The 17,804-nt window shown below is 52.0% G+C and overlaps 1 protein-coding gene across 1 annotated transcript in view; it reads left to right on the top strand.

Annotated features, from left to right (window-relative positions):
* ATP6V1B1 (ATPase H+ transporting V1 subunit B1) overlaps nt 1-17,804 on the top strand; it is a 76,703-nt gene that overhangs the window by 33,084 nt on the left and 25,815 nt on the right. The window contains exon 3 of the mRNA XM_077814713.1: nt 11,293-11,391. Within this exon, the coding sequence (XP_077670839.1) occupies nt 11,293-11,391 (99 nt within the window). The remainder of the gene's footprint in view (nt 1-11,292; nt 11,392-17,804) is intronic.

The following is a 17,804-nucleotide window of genomic DNA, read 5'->3' as shown; positions in this document are numbered from 1 at the left end:
GGGGCTTGTAGCAGGTCTGCAGCTCCCTGATTCCCCACTTTCAGCCGCTGGGCTTAGCCGGAGCACAGAGCCACTCAGCCCATGCCCCCATTCCCACAGCCGTGCCCCCTATGCCTGGGGCTGCCCGGGGGGTATGGTGCAGACAGAGGTGCTATGCTGATTCTTTGCCACTAGTGATTCCAGGGGCGGCTCAGGTGGGCCAGATCCACTGGGTGGCTGGTCTTTCTGCCCCAGGGGGAGTCAGACCATGTGTGCAGGAGTGGGAAGGGGAGGGACAGTGACTCCAATTCTGATCTACATCTGTGCTGGGTAGCTGGGCTGGGCCCAGGGAGGAAGGATGGGGTTTGCTGGATTCTCCTTCTTGTGCATTAGGATTATCTGCTTTGCTCCAGTCAGTGATCCCGCTGCCCCCCGGTCAATCCCACAGATGACAGCTGGGTGGCACAGGTGTTGCTGCTGGCAGAAAGATGGGGGAAAGCACAGATGTATGGTGGATTAAGGCCGAGGCATTACAAGCCTGTAACAAGGGTGCCGGCTCCTGGAGTCACGTGAACCATGGGTGCAAAGGAAAGCTTGAAAATATGACCTAAGGGTAACCAATGCATCAACTGCATCTGCCTGAGTCTGCTGAGAGCCTGCACCAATAGCTCTGAGAGGGGGAAATTGCCCTATACATCACAAGGGGCAAAGGGTTAACCCCAAGACCCACTGTTCAGCCCAGCAGTTGAGCCTGCAGGCAGCACAGTGGGCCTGGGGCACTCACCCGAACACTTACACCCCTGACTGTTGTGGTAAGTCCGGGGCAGGCACCCTGCTACCTCTGCTCCTGTTCCCCTGAAGGTGGGCGGGGCAGGGGGAATGAACCCCAGCTGTTGTCCCTGATGCTCCTGGGGGAAAGGGCGGCTCTCTGGGAAGGGGTGGGCCCCCTTGCCACCACCACTTTAAGAGGGAAGCAGAGGCCCTGGAGTCCTTGCGTCATGCCCAGGGCCCCCGAGTGGCTGAACCGGACCCTGCCCAGGTGCAGTGAGGGGAGGAGGAGAACAGGGCATCTCTGGGGGCCTAGCGTGCCCTGAAGCTCCCTATTCCCAGAGATGACACTGGAGAGGGAGAAGGGCTAGGCTGTCTCTCAGGCACTGGTCCTCCAAGGTTTTTAGATGCCAAACTCCCACGGGGTGGTGGTGCCTAAATGTCTTGGAGGACGTGGGCCTGAGATCCCAAGGGAGCTTCTGGGGAAGGGAGCTGCAGGGCGCGGGGGTCATGGATCTTGCAACTGGAGGCCATTCGGCGTGGACGGATCAAGGGGGAGCCCTGCAGTGCCCTCCCTCCCCCCGCCCCCTGGAGCAGAGCCTTGCGCCCAGCATCGGAACAGCTGGTTTGTGGTACGGGTTGCCCAGCAGCACCTGCTGCAGGTGGCCTGTGACCAGAGGGGTGGGAGCCTGCATGGAGGAGGGGTCTAGGTGGGCCCTGGGTCTCAATTAACACTCATCAAGGGGAGGAGGGACGGCCTGTCCTGGCACAGCCGAAACCCCTGTTGGGCTGGGCAGAGAACAAGGGAGCGGTACAGTCCTTCCGGAGCCCTCCCTGTATTCTGTCCCCTTCCCTCCTTGGCACATGCTGCCTGCTTAGAGCTCTCCCCACGGGCTGGATGATGTGATGCAGCCACGCTGGAAAGTAACCATGGTATGTGGCACAAATACTGTACATGCAAAATCATGTTTAGTTTGTGTTTGGCTAAATCCTATGCTAAGCAAATGGGGGGTGGGGGGTGTTGGTAAACAGCTAAAAGGTGACACATTTTATAAGTGCTTATGTACAAATGCTAGAAGTCTAAATATTAAGATGGGAGAACTTAAGTACCTGGTATTAAATGAGGATATGGATATAACCGGCATCACAGAAACTTGGTGGAATGATGATAATCCATGGGACATGGTAACACTGGAAGGACAGAGCAGGTCGTGAGGGTGGGGGAGTAGCACTGTATGGGAAAGAAAACATAGTCAAATGTAGTAAAAATTTTAAATGAACCAAACTGTACCATAGAATCTCCATGGATAGAAATTTAGTGCTTGAATAATAAGAATATCACGGTAGGATATACTGCCGACTGCCTGACCAGATGGTAATGGTTACTGAGAAATGCTCAGGGAGATTAGAGAGGCTATAAAAATAGAAAACTCAATAGTAATGGGGGATTTCAACTATCCCCATATTAACTGGATACATCTCACGTCAGGACGGGATGCAGAGATAAAGTTTCTTGACACCATAAATGGCTGCTTCTTGGAGCAGCTAGTCCTGGAACCCACAAAGGGCGAGGCAATTCTTGATTTAGTCCTAAATGGAGCATAGGATCTGGTTCACAACGTGAATATAACTGAACTGTTTGATAATAGCGACCATGATATAATTAAATTTAACATCCTGGAGGGGGAGGCACCAAAGAAACCCACCAAAGTAGCTTTTAATTTCAGAAAGGGGAACTACACAAAAGTGAGGAAGCTAGTTAAACAGAAATTAAAAGGTACAGTCCGAAAAGTACGAGGAGTACTTGTGGCACCTTAGAGACTAATAAATTTATTTGAGCATAAGCTTTCATGGGCTAAAGCCCACTTCATCAGACGCATGCGGTGGAAAATACAGTAGGAAGATATATATATACAGAGAACATGAACAAATGGGGTTGCCATACCAACTCTTAACGAGACCAATCGATTAAGGTGGGCTATTATCAGCAGGAGAAAAAAAACTTCTGTAGTGATAATCAGGATGGCCCATTTCAAACAGTTGCCAAGAAGGTGTGAGTAACAGTAGGGGGAAAATTAGCATGGGGAAATAGTTTTTAGTTAGTGTAATGACCCATCCACTCCCAGTCTTTATTCAAGCCTAATTTAATGGTGTCCAGTTTGCAGATTAATTCCAGTTCTGCTGTTTCCCATTGGAGTCTGTTTTTGAAGGGTTTTTTTGTTGAAGAATTGCAACTTTTAGGTCTGTAATTGAGTGTCTAGGAAGATTGAAGTGTTCTCCGACTGGTTTTTGAATGTTATACTTCTTGACATCTGATTTGTGTCCATTTATTCTTTTGCGTAGAGACTGTCCGGTTTGGCCAGTGTACATGACAGAGGGGCATTGCTGGCACATGATGGCAGATGTGCAGGTGAATGAACCTCTGATAATGTGGCTGATGTGATTAGGCCCTATGATGGTGTCCCTTGAATAGATATGTGGACAGAGTTGGCAAAGGGCTTTGTTGCAAGGATAGGTTCCTGGGTTAGTGTTTTTGTTGTGTGATGTGTGTGGTTGCTGGTGAGTATTTGCTACAGGTTGTCTGTAAGCGAGGACTGACCTGTCTCCCAAGATCTTTGAAAGTGATGGGTCATCCTTCAGGATAGGTTGTAGATCCTTGATGATGCGTTGGAGGGGTTTTAGTTGGGGGCTGAAGGTGATGGCTAGTGGCGTTCTGTTACTTTCTTTGTTGGGCCTGTCCTGGAGTAGGTGACTTCTGGGTACTCTTCTGACTCTGTCAATCTGTTTCTTCACTTCCGCAGGTGGGTATTGTAGTTGTAAGACTGCGTGACAGAGATCATGTAGGTGTTTGTCTCTGTCTGAGGGGTTGGAACTAATGCGGTTGTATCTCAGAGCTTGGCTGTAGACAATGGATTGTGTGGTGTGGTCAGGGTGAAAGCTGGAGGCATGTAGGTAGGAATAGCGGTCAGTAGGTTTCCGGTATAGGGTGGTGTTTATGTGACCATCGTTTATTAGCACTGTAGTGTCCAGGAAGTGGATCTCTTGTGTGGACTGGACCAGGCTGAGGTTGAGGGTGGGATGGAAATTGTTGAAATCATGGTGGAATTCCTCAAGGGCTTCTTTTCTATGGGTCCAGATGATGAAGATGTCATCAATATAGTGCAAGTAGAGTAGGGGCGTTAGGGGACAAGAGCTGAGGAAGCGTTGTTCTAAGTCAGCCATAAAAATGTTGGCATACTGTGGGGCCATGCGGGTACCCATAGCAGTGCCGCTGATTTGAAGGTATACATTGTCCCCAAATGTGAAATAGTTATGGGTGAGGACAAAGTCACAAAGTGCAGCCACCAGGTTTGCCGTGACATTATCAGGGATAGTGTTCCTGACGGCTTGTAGTCCATCTTTGTGTGGAATGTTGGTGTAGAGGGCTTCTACATCCATAGTGGCCAGGATGGTGTTTTCAGGAAGATCACCGATGGATTGTAGTTTCCTCAGGAAGTCAGTGATGTCTCGAAGATAGCTGGGAGTGCTGGTAGCGTAGGGCCTGAGGAGGGAGTCTACATAGCCAGACAATCCTGCTGTCAGGGTGCCAATGCCTGAGATGATGGGGCTTCCAGGATTTCCAGGTTTATGGATCTTGGGTAGCAGATAGAATACCCCTGGTCGGAGTTCTAGGGGTGTGTCTGTGCAGATTCGTTCTTGTGCTTTTTCAGGGAGTTTCTTGAGCAGAAAGTGAAATCCCTGTAAGCTGAATGGAAACGTTTTAAAAACACCATAATAGAGGCTCAAATTAAATATACCCCAAATTAAAAAATTAAATTAAAAGGACCAAAAAACTGCCATCATAGCTAAACAACAAAGTAAAAGAAGCAGTTAGGGGCAAAAAGGCATCCTTTAAGAATTAGAAGTTAAATCCTACAGAGGAAAATACAAAGGAACATAAAATCTGGCAAGTGAAAGGTAAAAATATAATTAAGAAGGCCAAAAAAGAATTTGAAGAGCAACTAGCCAAAGACTCAAAAAGTAACAGCAAAAAAAAAATAACATGTTTAAGTACATCAGAAGCAGGAAGCCTGCCAAACAATCAGTGGGGCCACTGGATGATCGAGATGCTAAAGGAGCACCCAAGGACAATAAGGAGACTGCAGAAAAACTAAATGAATTATTTGCATTGGTCTTCATGGTTGAGGATGTGAGGGAGATTCCCAAACCTGAGCCATTCTTTTTAGGTGACAAAGCTGAGGAACGGTCCCAGATTGAGGTGTCATTAGAGGAGGTTTTGGAACAAATTGATAAACTAAACACAAATAAGTCACCAGGACCAGATGGGATTCACCCAAGAGTTCTGAAGGAACTCAAATGTGAAATTGCAGAACTACTAACTCTGGTATGTAACCCGCCATTTAAATCAGCTTCCGTACCAGATGACGGGAGGATAGCTAATGGGATGCCAATTTTTAAAAAAGGCTCCAGAGGTGACCCCGGAAATTACAGGCCAGTAAGCCTGACTTCGGTATCGGGAAAACTGGTTGAAACTATAGTAAACAACAGAATTATCAGGCACAGAGATGAACATGATTTGTTGGGGAATCTTTGAGGGAGTCAACAAACGTGTACAAGGGTGATCCAGTGGATACAGTGTAGTTAGATTTTCAGAAAGTCTTTAACAAGGTCCCTCACCAAAGGCTCTTAAGCAAAGTAAGGAGTCATGGGCCAAGAAGGAAGGTTCTTTCATAGAATCATAGAAGATTAGGATTGGAAGAGACTTCAGGAGGTCATCTAGTCCAGTGGTTTTCAAACTCTTTTTCTGGTGACCCAGTTGAAGAAAATTGTTGATGCTCGTGACCCAAGGGAGCTGTGGATGAGGGGTTTGGGGTGTGGGAGGGCCTCAGGGCTGGGGCAGAGGGTTGGGGTGAGGGCTGCAGGGGGGGCTGGGAATGAGTGATTCAGGGTGTGGGAGGGGCTCTGGGCTGGGGCAGAGGGCTAGGGTGTGGGAGGAGGGCCTGGCTCTGGGCTGGGGGTACAGGCTTTGGGCTGGGGGTACAGGCTCTGGGGTGGGGACAGAGATGAGGAGTTTGGGATGCAGGAGGGGGCTCTGGGTTTGGGGGGGCTCAGGGCTCTGGGCAGGGGGTTGGGGTGGGGAGGGCGTCAGGGCTCTGGGCTGGGGGTGCAGGCTCTGGGGTAGGGCCGGGGATGAGGGGTTTGGGGTGCAGGAAGGGGCTCTGGGTTTGGGAGGGGGCTCAGGGCAGGGGCAGGGGATTGGGACACGGGGTTGGGATGCAGAGTTGGGGCACGGGGTTACCTCAGGCAGCTCCTGGTCAGCGGTGCAGCGGGGGTGCTAAGGAAGGCTTCCTGCCTGTCCTGGCACCGTGGACCGCGCTGCGCCCCAGAAGCAGCCAGCAGCAGCCTGGCTCCCAGGTGGAGGTGCGGAAGTGGCTCTGCCCAGCTCTCGCCTGCAGGCATCGCCCCCTCCAGCGAAGCCGGTGCTTGGGGTGGGGCACCGTGTGGAGCCACATGTTCCTCCCCACCTAGGAGCCAGACCTGCTGCTGGCCACTTCTGGGGTACAGCGCGGTGTCAGAACAGGTAGGCACTAGCTGCCTTAGCTGGGCAGCACCGTCGATGGGACTTTTAACGGCCTGGGACTTTTAACGGCCTGGTCGGCGGTGCTGACCAGAGCCACCGCGACCCAGTGCCTGACTGTACCCAGTCCTGGGTCGCGACCCACAGTTTGAAAACCGCTGATCAAGTCCAACCCCCTGCTCAAAGCAGGACCAACCCCAACTAAATCATCCCAGCCAGGGCTCTGTCAAGCCGGGCCTTGAAAACCTCTGAGGATGGAGATTCCACCACCTCCCTAGGTAACCCATTGCAGTGCTTCACCACCCTCCTAGTGAAATCGTGTTTCCTAATATCCAACCTAGACCTCCCCCACGGCAACTTGAGACCATTGCTCCTTGTTCTGTCATCTGCCACCACTGAGAACAGTCTAGAGCCATCCTCTTTGGAACCCCCTTCAGGTAATTGAAGGCTGCTTTCAACACCCCCCCTCACTCTTTTCTTCTGCAGACTAAATAACCCCAGTTCCCTCAGCCTCTCTTCGTAAGTCATGTTCCCCAGCCCCCTGATCATTTTCGTTGCCTTCCACTGGACTCTCTCCAATTTGTCCACATCCTTTCTCTAGTGGGGGGCCCAAAACTGGACACAGTACTCCAGTTGTGGCTTCACCAGTGCCGAACAGAGGGGAATAATCACTTCCCTCGATCGGCTGGCAATGCTCCTACTAATACTGCCCAATATGCTGTTGGCCTTCTTGAATCAGTCAGAAACTGGTTAAAAGGTAGGAAACAAAGGGTAAGAATAAATGGTCTGTTTTCAGAATGGAGAGAAGTAAATAGTGGTGTTCCCCCTAACCCTGCAAAGGCAGCTAGATTTCTTTTCTTATATAATTGCCTTCTCACTGTGTATGTAGGTATTCACCTACACCTCTGTGGCTGTTTTCAGAGCAGCAGCCATGTTAGTCTGTGTTCGCAAAAAGAACAGGAGGACTTGTGGCACCTTAGAGACTCACCAATTTCTTTGAGCATAAGCTTTTGTGAGCTCCAGCTCACTCCATTGGACGCGTGTAGTGGAAAGTACAGTGGGGAGATTTATATGGCTGTGATCCCCATTATGTAAAATGCCTGTATCTCCCCAAGGCCAGACTCCGCAGTGAAACTCTGGCATGACACCGTGGTCTTTGAAAGAAATTCCTCCCCATTGACACCAGTGGACACAGGCCGTTCCATCCCTTGTGCAAACTGACTAGCTCTGTTGGCTGTAGCTACTGCCACCCGGAGGTTTTAGCAGACGGGGGAAACACCGTCGCTTGGTTTGACAAAGCGACCTCTAGTGGACACTGATGTGTGTCATCCTGCATTTTCAGAGCAGATTCAGCCCAGCTCTAAGCTCCATGGACATGGATGGGCTGGAGTTGTGCGTCCCCTCACACCAGGCCCCGGTTTGCTCAGTGATGGGGGCATGATCTTCTGGCTCAGGCACGGGACTGGGTGTTCAGAGTTCTGTGTTTGTCACCAATCTCAGTGCTTGTCTAGAGATCAGGGATCGAACCCACCTGTCTGAGTGAGTTCACTGTTATTGGAACCCTGCTGTCCAGGCTCTCTTCAGTGGCAATAAGGCAGCTCCTGAGTTAAAAGCGGCCAACACTAAAGCCAGGAAAGCTGCATTCCATACGTAGCTGCCCCTGGATCCCGAGGAAGGGTTATGCCTGGTAATAAATAAATGCTTTGTTGATCAGTTGCAACATCATGGATCATGGCGATAGTGCCTTTCATTCTGACATGTGCAGGATGGAAATGAATAAGATCAGTTAAAGAGCTGGGCCACGTGTTTGTTTATTTTAAAAGAAGGTTTTTACTGGAGATTTAAAGTCCAAAGTTCACAGGCGTAGATGCCCAGTAGCCAGGGAAACTGTACAGTCCTGGCTGAGGCTAAGCCAGCAGGCCAGTCGCCGGTGCATGCAAGGAAGGGAAATGGAGCAGGGCTGCTGGAGGTTTGGCAAAATGCCCGTCCCTTGGAATTTACACAATTTGGCAACTTTAGGGAAGGACAGTGGGACAGTGCCGTAATGGGATATAGGCCCATCTGTGCTAGTTTTAATCTAGCTAGCACGGGTAACAACAGTAGTGAAGATATGACAGCCGACTAGCAACCTGAGTACGTACCCAGGTCCCCAGCAGCCTTGTACTGCGGCAGCTGGCCCACGCTGACATCTGAGCCACCACGTCTCTACTATGATCGTTACCTGGGTTCGTTAGATTAAAGCCTACCCGCACTGCAATCTGCATGTGCTATGTAGACGTGACCCTTGGTTCGAATCCAAGCCAGGTCAGTAGAGAGCAACCATGGTACATATCCTTCCCTGGTGTAACTGCACGGGTGTTAGTCCGGGGGATGTAGCTGTAGCCAGAAGGTGAATTACTCCCTTGCTCAAAATGGGGGTTATGGGAGGGCAGGGCAGTGGGGCGGGGGGGCAGCTTGCCCTTTGCACCCGCCCTCATCCTCTCCCTGCTTTGTGGAGAAGGAGAGGCTTTCTGATGTGGTGGCTTTCACCAGCCTGGCATTGACTGAAGGTCCAAGCGCAGACCGTGATTCTGAGCCAGTTTCCCTGCTAGCTTTAACTGTTTGGACGTCTTATGCAGGGCATTTTTCTCCGGGCTGGCATGGATGGAACTCCAGGCCAACTTAATCCACACCAGTTGCCACAAATGGCCCCCGGCTCTAAGTGGGAGCTGGCCTTAAAGGCAAGAGAAAAGTTGTTTAAATCTGCCAGCAATTAAATCATTTGGGTTTGTGCAGGAGCGAACGTTGGGGTCAGTTTTCAAAGGCCCAAAGGGGAGTTTGGGGCCCAACTCTCACTAATGGTCAAGAGGAATTGGTTCCTAACTGCGCTCTGTTTCCTCCTCCTTACTGCTGCTGAAACACTGGTGACCCTTGCTTAGGATGCTGACATCGGGCCAGTCCCATGGGCAAGAACAGCTTTACAGCTCGGACAGTGCCCCAGTTAGTGCAAGGCACAAGAGTATGGATGTCTGATGCTGACGGTCCCTCTGCATATGCCTATGGCCTCGGTTCAGCACAAAATGGCACTTCAGACAAGACTTGAACTCCCATTATTCCAGACACTTGGGATGAGCGTGTCTAACAACACAGCTATATAAATGGTGGCTCGCATGTTACATTTCCCCGTAGAACTAGTATAAGCCTTCAGCCCACGTTGCTGCCGCCTGCATTTTTGGTGCCGAAGGTACCAGGTTCAATCCCCGCTCACAAGCATAGTGTGTGTATGCAGGGACATTCTTATCATTGCGTTGACAACTCTGGACTCCCCATATTTAGCCATACAAGAGGGGGCAGCAACCTAATTAACACACCATTGGGACAGCTGTAGCTTCTCCGTTGCTGGGCATTTCCCCAGCAGGACTGGGTGTCTGCATAAAAGATCTGCTCTGGTTCATGTAGGCCTGGCTTGATGAGTAATTGGACATGAGGGAGGCCTCATTTCTTGGGAAACTGGATGAGGGAAGTAAATGGAGCACCAGGCTGAGAACAAAATGTCTGTACTTGCTATGATCAGGGAGCCACTGACAATGGACAAGATACCAGTGGGTAAGATAAGCCTGGAACGTAAGAGGAGGTAAAGAGCAGGTCGTGCATGGAGAGTGCGTGGCCAGACCATGCTGTACAGAGATTGTTTTCCTACAAAGTGACCAAGCAACGTGTCATGCAGTGTACAGTAAACACACAGTGATGTGCAAATGGATAGAAACGAAGAGGTTTGCTGGGTAACTTTGCTGCCCTGTATCCACCCCCTCTGCCTGAGGCTTGGCAGCTCAAGTGTAGTTTGACCATATACCAATAAAGAGACTGCAGGGATGAGTTCAGAGTTGAGCTGAGTGCTTCGGAACCAAGTGGCTAAGGTCTTGGAGGCTACGCCAGCAATTCAATGACAAGCTCTAGGGCTGCATGCCGATATCACCGGGTGAAATTCTCTGGCCTGTGTCATGCTGACGGTCAGACTGGCTGATCGCAATGGTCCCATCTGGGCTCCTCATCTATTGCAGCCATGGTTTTGATGGCTTCCCGCTGACAGGAGTGCCATACTCAAATGTTAAATAGCAATCAGCCAATAACTACGACTGACCAGTTATTTGTCTACGGGCTGCCCAGCAGTGCTCATTGCCCCAGTGTCTGAGCCCCTCACAAATTCTCATGAATTTATCCTTGCAGCACCCCAGTTAGGTGGGAAAGCTCACACTCTAAATAGACAAGGGAGTGTTGTTATCCCCACTTTACAGGTGGGAAACTGAGGCACAGGGAAATGAAGGGACTTGCCCAAGGTCCCGCAGTAGGTCAGTGGAAGAGCTGGGAATAGACCCCAGATCTGCTGAGTCCCAGTCTGGTGCCTTATCTGTAGAAGTGATTAATGTGAGGTGTGAGTGTGAAGAAAGGTTTGGAATGAAGAGAGACATTTGTCCAGGTGGGGCAGGAGGGAGCTCCAGGCCTAGGGGCTACATGGCAGGAAGCATAAAGGGGCACAGGGGAAGGATGCAAAGGTGCAGGATGTTTGGTCAGGGGGCGGAGAAGAGAGCAGGAAGAAATGAGCACAAAGGGGCAATGGGGAAGCCGAGGAGCCCCTTGAAAGTGTGGACCAAGGAATGGGAGGTAGGCACGGTGTGGGCCGTGCTCCGAAGCAGCGAGCACCCAGGCGGCGCTCCTGCTGCCAAAGGAACACACAGAAATATTTCTGATCGTTCAGCTGGAAGTGTGGGCCGGGGATGCCAGCCCAAGGGGTTACACTCAGGCCCAGGCTCTCCGATTGACATTCCCACTGAGCTAGGGAGGGAGCCAGGCATCACACAACAGTTGTACCAATGTGGGGAGCTCGCTGGAGTCTGGTTGTGGTGTGAAAAGTCAGCCAGGGCAGGATTGCTTCCCACAGTACAGCGGCAGCTCGGACATTAACCCCGGCCTTGCTTCTCTCTGCGCAGTTCGCCCAGTATGCCGAGATTGTCAACTTCACCCTTCCCAATGGCACCAACAGGAGCGGGCAGGTCCTGGAAGTGGTGGGGTCTAAAGCTATCGTGCAGGTGAGTGCACAGCATGCAGTGTGTCACTATGTTCACGGCATACACACGGGGGGGTAGCTAAAACCAGGAAATCCTCTTGCTGGAAGCTTGCGATGTAACACGACTTTGGTTCTTCAAACCCAGAACCTTGACACACAAGAGCCAAAACCAGATAGAGACAAAGCAGGCTGCTCCCTAAGGCAGGATTTACCCACCTTGCTCTAGGCTGGCTCTTTGTTGATAACTCGGATTGCATGCCTCCTTGCAAACAGACCACGAAAATCCCTGAGACTCACTGTGGTAGCTTATCGTTTTAACACAGTTTTCAATACACCACAACTACAACTCACTCGGCCCATTCTGCTGCTGAGCACCTGTATTGTATTCTCTGTGGGTTCCTTTTTCCAGTTCGGTTCCATATGAGTTTCATTCTTTGCAAAGCACGTTGTCAGAGTGACTGGATGGCTCAGGAAACTGAGAAGGATACCGATTTATCTGTATTATGGTAGCACCTCTAGGCCATAACTTAGATCAGGGCCCCATTGTGCTGGGCGCTGCGCAAACCCATAGTGAAAAACCACCCCTGCTCCAATGAGCTTGTGAGAGTGCAGGGGACTTACCTGGTCATGGTGCGTCTACACAGCCATTAGTCACCCGCAGCTGGCCCGGGCCAGCTGACTCTGGCTCCCGGTGCTTGGAATGCAGGGCTGTTTCACTGCAGTGTAGACATCCGGGCTCAGGCTGGAGCCCGAGCTCTGAGACTATCCCACCTTGCAGGGTCCTAGAGCCCGGGCTCCAGGCTGATCCCAGACACCTTTACTGCAATGAAACAGCCCCGCAAGCCCGAGCCAACTGGCACGGGCCAGCCCTGGGTTTTCCGTTGACGTGTAGACCTACCCTCAGTTCTCCTCTCCTCTCACACACACGCTCGGGACAGGGCCATAAGAGCAGCTGCTGCAGAGATTGGATTGCGAGTGTCTTTGGGGAAGTCAGGCTCTGTACCCACAGTGGCACAAGAGTGGCTGAGCCCCCTCCCTCATTCTAGCTCCTGGCCAGACTCTGCACCCCAACCCCCAGCCTGCTTCTTCACCCCCAGCCCTGTGGTCAGTGCACTCCCACCCTCAGCTCAGTGCAGAGAGAGAGGAAGAGAATGGGCCAGAACCAGGGAGAAGGTAGGTACCCACTCTATGTGGGCAGGGCCGGGATCCCAGACCTGCAGCTGGCTGAGTGGCAGCAGGCTGAGCCACTCAGCCCGCTGCCGGTCTGGGATCCCGGCTGTCGGCCCCGCTCAGCCCACTGCCGGTCTGGGGTCCCGGCTGTCGGCCCCGCTCAGCCCACTGCCAGTCTGGGGTCCCGGCTGTTGGCCCCACTCAGCCCACTGCCCGTCTGGGGTCCTGGCTGTCGGCCCCGCTCAGCCCACTGCCGGTCTGGGGTCCCGGCTGTCGGCCCCACTCAGCCCACTGCCGGTCTGGGGTCCCGGCTGTCGGCCCCACTCAGCCCACTGCCGGTCTGGGGTCCCGGCTGTTGGCCCCGCTCAGCCCGCTGCCGGTCTGGGGTCCCGGCTGTCGGCCCCGCTCAGCCCACTGCCGGTCTGGGGTCCCGGCTGTCGGCCCCACTCAGCCCACTGCCCGTCTGGGGTTCTGGCTGCCGGCCACTTGCCAGCTGGGGTCCCGGCCGCAGGCCCTGCTCAGCCCACTGCCGGTCTGGGGTTCTGGCTGCCGGCCACTTGCCAACCGGGGTGCCGGCCGCTGGCCCCGCTCAGCCCACTGCCAGTCTGGGGTTCTGGCTGCCAGTCCCTTGCCAGCCCGGGTCCCGGCCGCAGGCCCCGCTCAGCCCGCTGCCAGCCTAGGTGAACGAAACCCCAGGCTGGCAGTGGGCTGCGCGGGCCGGTGGCGTAAGATCAGCATTTTAATTTAATTTTAAATGAAGCGTGCTTGCCCCTCCTCCTAGTTTACTTTACATACGACAATAGTTTAGTTATGTAATATATAGACTTAGAGAGAGAGAGATCTTCTAAAAACGTTAAAATGTAACACTGGCACACGAAACCTTAAATTAAAGTGAATAAATGAGGACTCGGCACACCTCTTCTGAAAGGTTGCCGACCCCTGGACTAGATGATCACGGTGGTCCTGTCTGCCCTTGGAATCGATGTGTCTCTGGCTGTTTGGCGTCTCTGTGAGAAAGGAGTTGGGTGGGGGGTCTGATTCCAGCTCCTTATGATGAGGCAGCCCCATCACACTCACAAAACCACCCTTACAACTGGCTCTTGGTGTACAAGCAGGCCGGCACCAGGGGGACGGGGAGGGTTACAGGACTGTATGCAGCGCAGTAGCAGAGCCTCTGAGTTAACACTTCCTGTTATAACACCCCGTTGTCAGCGGCTTATAACTTTGCCAAACTTTAACCGTTCGGGCTGGAATTTTCCTTGCTGAGTGTCTGCCTCCAGCTGAAGTTTTTTTTCCCCCAGCAAAAATGGTTCAGCCGTTTCTCAGAACAAGACTAAGGAAAAATCCCTTGTTTTGCCCATGTTAATAAAACTCTTAAGCATTTTGTTGAGAAGCTGTAGCCCCTTCATGCTCTGGAGCAGGGACTTGTCTCCTGTGCTCCCAAAGGCCACTCCCCTGCTGGCACCCAGGCAGCAGGGAGAAGAGGACTCAGCCTGCTTGGAGAGGAGTCTTGGGGCAGTGGAGGGAGGGCAGGTTGGACAAGGGGCCAGACAGGTGGTGGGTGAGACTGGGACAAAGATCCATGTGGGCAGCATGGAGAAGAGAAGCTGAGGGTTTGAGGGAACTGGGACAAGAAGCAAAGCGGGTAGGTGTGGGTGTGGGGTACTGGGTTGATTGGGACAAAGAGCTGGGGTGTGCTGCTGGGCCATGGAACCAGTGAGGGTGGGGATGTGGAGCCAAGGGGGCCAGGGAGCTGGGGGATATTGGGACAGGAATGAGGACTTGAGATGGGGGGGTGGAAGGGTCGGGAGCATGAGGAGTCAGGCCAGGCAGGGCAGGGGCTGTGTAACCACTAGAGTAGATGCTCCCCTCGGACCCTAGACTAGAACCCAGGATTCCTGAGTCTCAGTATCCCTCTGCTGCCAGCCAATAGCAGTGAAACCCACTGGCAAAGTGTGTATCTCATCCCCATCTACTGGTTGGCTCATGTTGGGGATGACAACCTACTAGTGCTGTCAGTTGCTCTGGGGCAGAGGCCTGTGCTATGGAACTAACGGTTTGCACCCTTCCGGTGACCCTTGTGGGTACCCGCCTGGTTCCACAAGTTGGCACTCCTGTTTTCTCAGATTGTTTTTTTTTTTTTCAAAAATCTAGGAAATACACACGAAAAACTACATTAAAACGCAGCATTAAGGTGGCGAAGTCAAGCACTCAAAAGTTAGGAAATGCCGGAATTAGAGTTGCCTCCTGCAAACAGACTTTGCCCCTGTTGTGTGCATGGCCTAGGCTACAGCCTTTAATTCCATGGGCACAGCTGGTTTGTTCCCCAGTTCCTGCTGCGTCAGCTCATTGCCCCCTAAAATGCGCCTTTGGCCCTGGCCCTGCTGGAGCTTTTCCCTCTCCAGTGACCCCTACTGGAGGTCCCTGGAAATGCCATTCTCAGGTCCCATGCCCCCCACCCCTCCGCCCAGACAGCAAACTCTGTGCATTGACAATCACCAGTTTACCCCTCACCCTCGCAACAACTGGCGCAAAAAGTCTCGCCCTGTGGCCCTGATCCTGCACCGGGATCCATGTGGGTGATTTCTGTAGGTCTCCATGGGGGCACCAGGGTCCGTCCAAAATAAAAGTCACAGTTTTCTCTGAAAGCGTCCTGACCTTTTGTAATCTAACTCCCTGTCCTTTCCAATCAGCCCGCTTCCCTCCCGGCTTGTCCCTCTCGAATCATTAACGCCTTGAGCTCAGCCTAATGAAACAAGGTAGCTACCCAGTTGACCTGCCTGGGACCTCTGCCGGCGAGCTGCGAAACTTCACTCCTCCAATGCCGCAGAGACCTTTGCAGTGCCCTTCTAATCCTATTAGGGAGTCAGCCTCCAAAAACCTGAGTCTTTTGCAGAAGCGGCTTAGGAAGGGCCTGACCCACACACATGCACTGGGGTAGGGCAGCCTTTTCCTTTCTTCCCTGCTGCCGCAGCTGCAGATGTATGAATGAGCCTGCTTGAATGTGCCACATTCTTTCACAGTCCAGTCCTTTCCAAGGGGCCACACGGCTCTAATTAAAGCAGCGGTCGGGAGGTTAATTAATACAAATGGTGGCAAATATTATACCAATCAAAGTGCCTTTGGATTCCCTTCTCTGCTAGAGCATGCTGCTCTGGTAGAATCTCGTTAGCAAGCTGGGAGAAAACACAGCCCTTAAACCACCCAACTGTTACCTCCACTGCATTAATGAGACTGTTTTATGCTTTCTTTATTCCAGCCTCTCCCTGGTTCATTTTGAAATTGCTGGGATCTTTAGATCTGCCTTCTTTGAGCAAATCTATATTTTAAAGCAATTTTAAAAGAACTATTTCTCATATGGCAGGAGTTCGAATGGAAAATTGCAGTGATCTCTTAGCTAAAGAAATTGCATGTAAATACCAGTGTGTAATGTTTATATAATATATGTGCGTGATACATAAATATGGCCCTGATCCTGAAGTTGGCTCTGCTCAAGCGAACCCCTTCACCCATGGTGAGTTCGTTGCAGAATCTGGGCCTGTGTGTGTCTCATATACGCTACTGAACTTCCCAGCAGGATAGCTGGTCTGATGATAACTCTTGAGATGCAGGAAATACAGCTCGTTACATGCGAGCAACAAATGTGCCATTTTCTCCCCTAGCAGGTGGTCGACTTCTCAGCTGATGTTTCTTCATTTGTTCACATGGCAAAGGTCTGTAGTGCAGCGCTGAGGATTCAAAGTTCACTGGTGACCGGGGCACTGAGTATTTAATGCAGAGAGGAGCAGGATATTCTGAGGCCAACTTCCATTTCCTGTGTCTCAAATCACGACAGGGGCTGGCTTCCTGTCGGATTGCTAGGGGCTCGGTTTGTGTTGTACTGAAGACACAGGTCGGGCTGGGGAGCTGTGGTTCGCGCTCACGCGGTGCTGAGAGTAAGCCTGGCTCTTCACACACAGACGCAACCAGCAGATCCCTGGCTGAGGACTTTCATAGCTTGCAAGGGCTTGAGCCCCCCAGAGTCAAATCTGAAAAGTGGCTCCAGTTTAGCCTTGGCTCAAGAACGCCAGCCATTGAGACACACACTCCACTGCCTACAGCACCTGGATTTTTGCCTCAGGGTCTCTCATCCAAGTGCTGATCTGGTCCTACACTGCTTAGCTTGGGAGAGAGAAGAATTATAGCAGCAGCTAGAAAGCAAAGGACACAGGGTGCTTTGTGGCTAGCACAGAGCTGTGCGCCCAGAGGAGAACAAGCAGAGCGCTACCCTGTCCTTTGGTGAAGGAAGGGTCGCTGAGCGGGGATGTACAGGTGACCTGCTTTTGAGTCTACATAGGGACATCTAGGGGGCAGGTCCCGAGTTGGTGTAAATCAGACCAGCGTCACTGGTATCAGCTAAACCAGTAGCTACGGATCAGGCTCCTTCTGGAGCAGTGACCCACTGGTCAGTGTGGGTGACCTGTCCCCCTCTGCACTTGATCCACGGAGGAGATGAATCTGTCACAGGATCGCAGCTGGAGAGGTGGGTTCTTTCGCCCATGTCATAGAGATTTGTGTATTTAGTTCTAGAGGGCCCCACTTCAATCCCTCGTGCTGGCCGAGATCACCAGCCACTACTTAAAATCGACCGTAGTACTGATTATGTACCAGCATTACAGAGTCATCTCTGTTCGACAGCCCCATTGTTCTCCAGGCCAGCCGCGTCTGTGAGTGTACAGAAAAGGGACAGAAATCTCACTGGGGTGGTCCGGCAGCCCGGAGGTTTTACACTGTAAGACATGAGGGAGATGGTAGGTTTAAATGGAGGCGTAGCCATGCCGATGGGTGGCATCTAGTGCTCTCCAGCCAGGCGAGCTCCAGTTCGCCAGATCCATGCGCTGCTGCATTGAGGCCATACACTGGCAATTGGACAGGCTCCACATCTACGCCAAGCGAGAGAGCTGGCATGCTGAGACACATCCACACAGCACCTAGTTACATTATGGAGTAAGGGTTTGAGCCCAAGCCCGTTGAAGTAAATGGGAAAACTCCCGTGGACAGACTTTCAATCAGGTCCTAAAAGTGGAAAGTTTTCTTAATACCAAAGTTTCTTTCCTTCCTTCCTTCCCAGGCTCCCTCGCCCTCTCTGTCTGGTGCATCTTTTTAAACAGTGCAGATCACATAACATTATCTTCTAGATTCCCTTCCCCTCAGTTCATTTGAACCCGCCTGGCCCTCTCCAGCCATTTGCCGTTAATCCCCACTAATTGCCACTAATTCGGTTCC

Source organism: Eretmochelys imbricata, chromosome 4 (genome assembly GCF_965152235.1).
Source record: "Eretmochelys imbricata isolate rEreImb1 chromosome 4, rEreImb1.hap1, whole genome shotgun sequence".
Taxonomy (NCBI): Eukaryota; Metazoa; Chordata; order Testudines; family Cheloniidae; genus Eretmochelys; species Eretmochelys imbricata.
The sequence above is the reverse complement of the archived record's forward strand: the minus strand, read 5'-3'. Positions and strand labels throughout refer to the sequence as shown.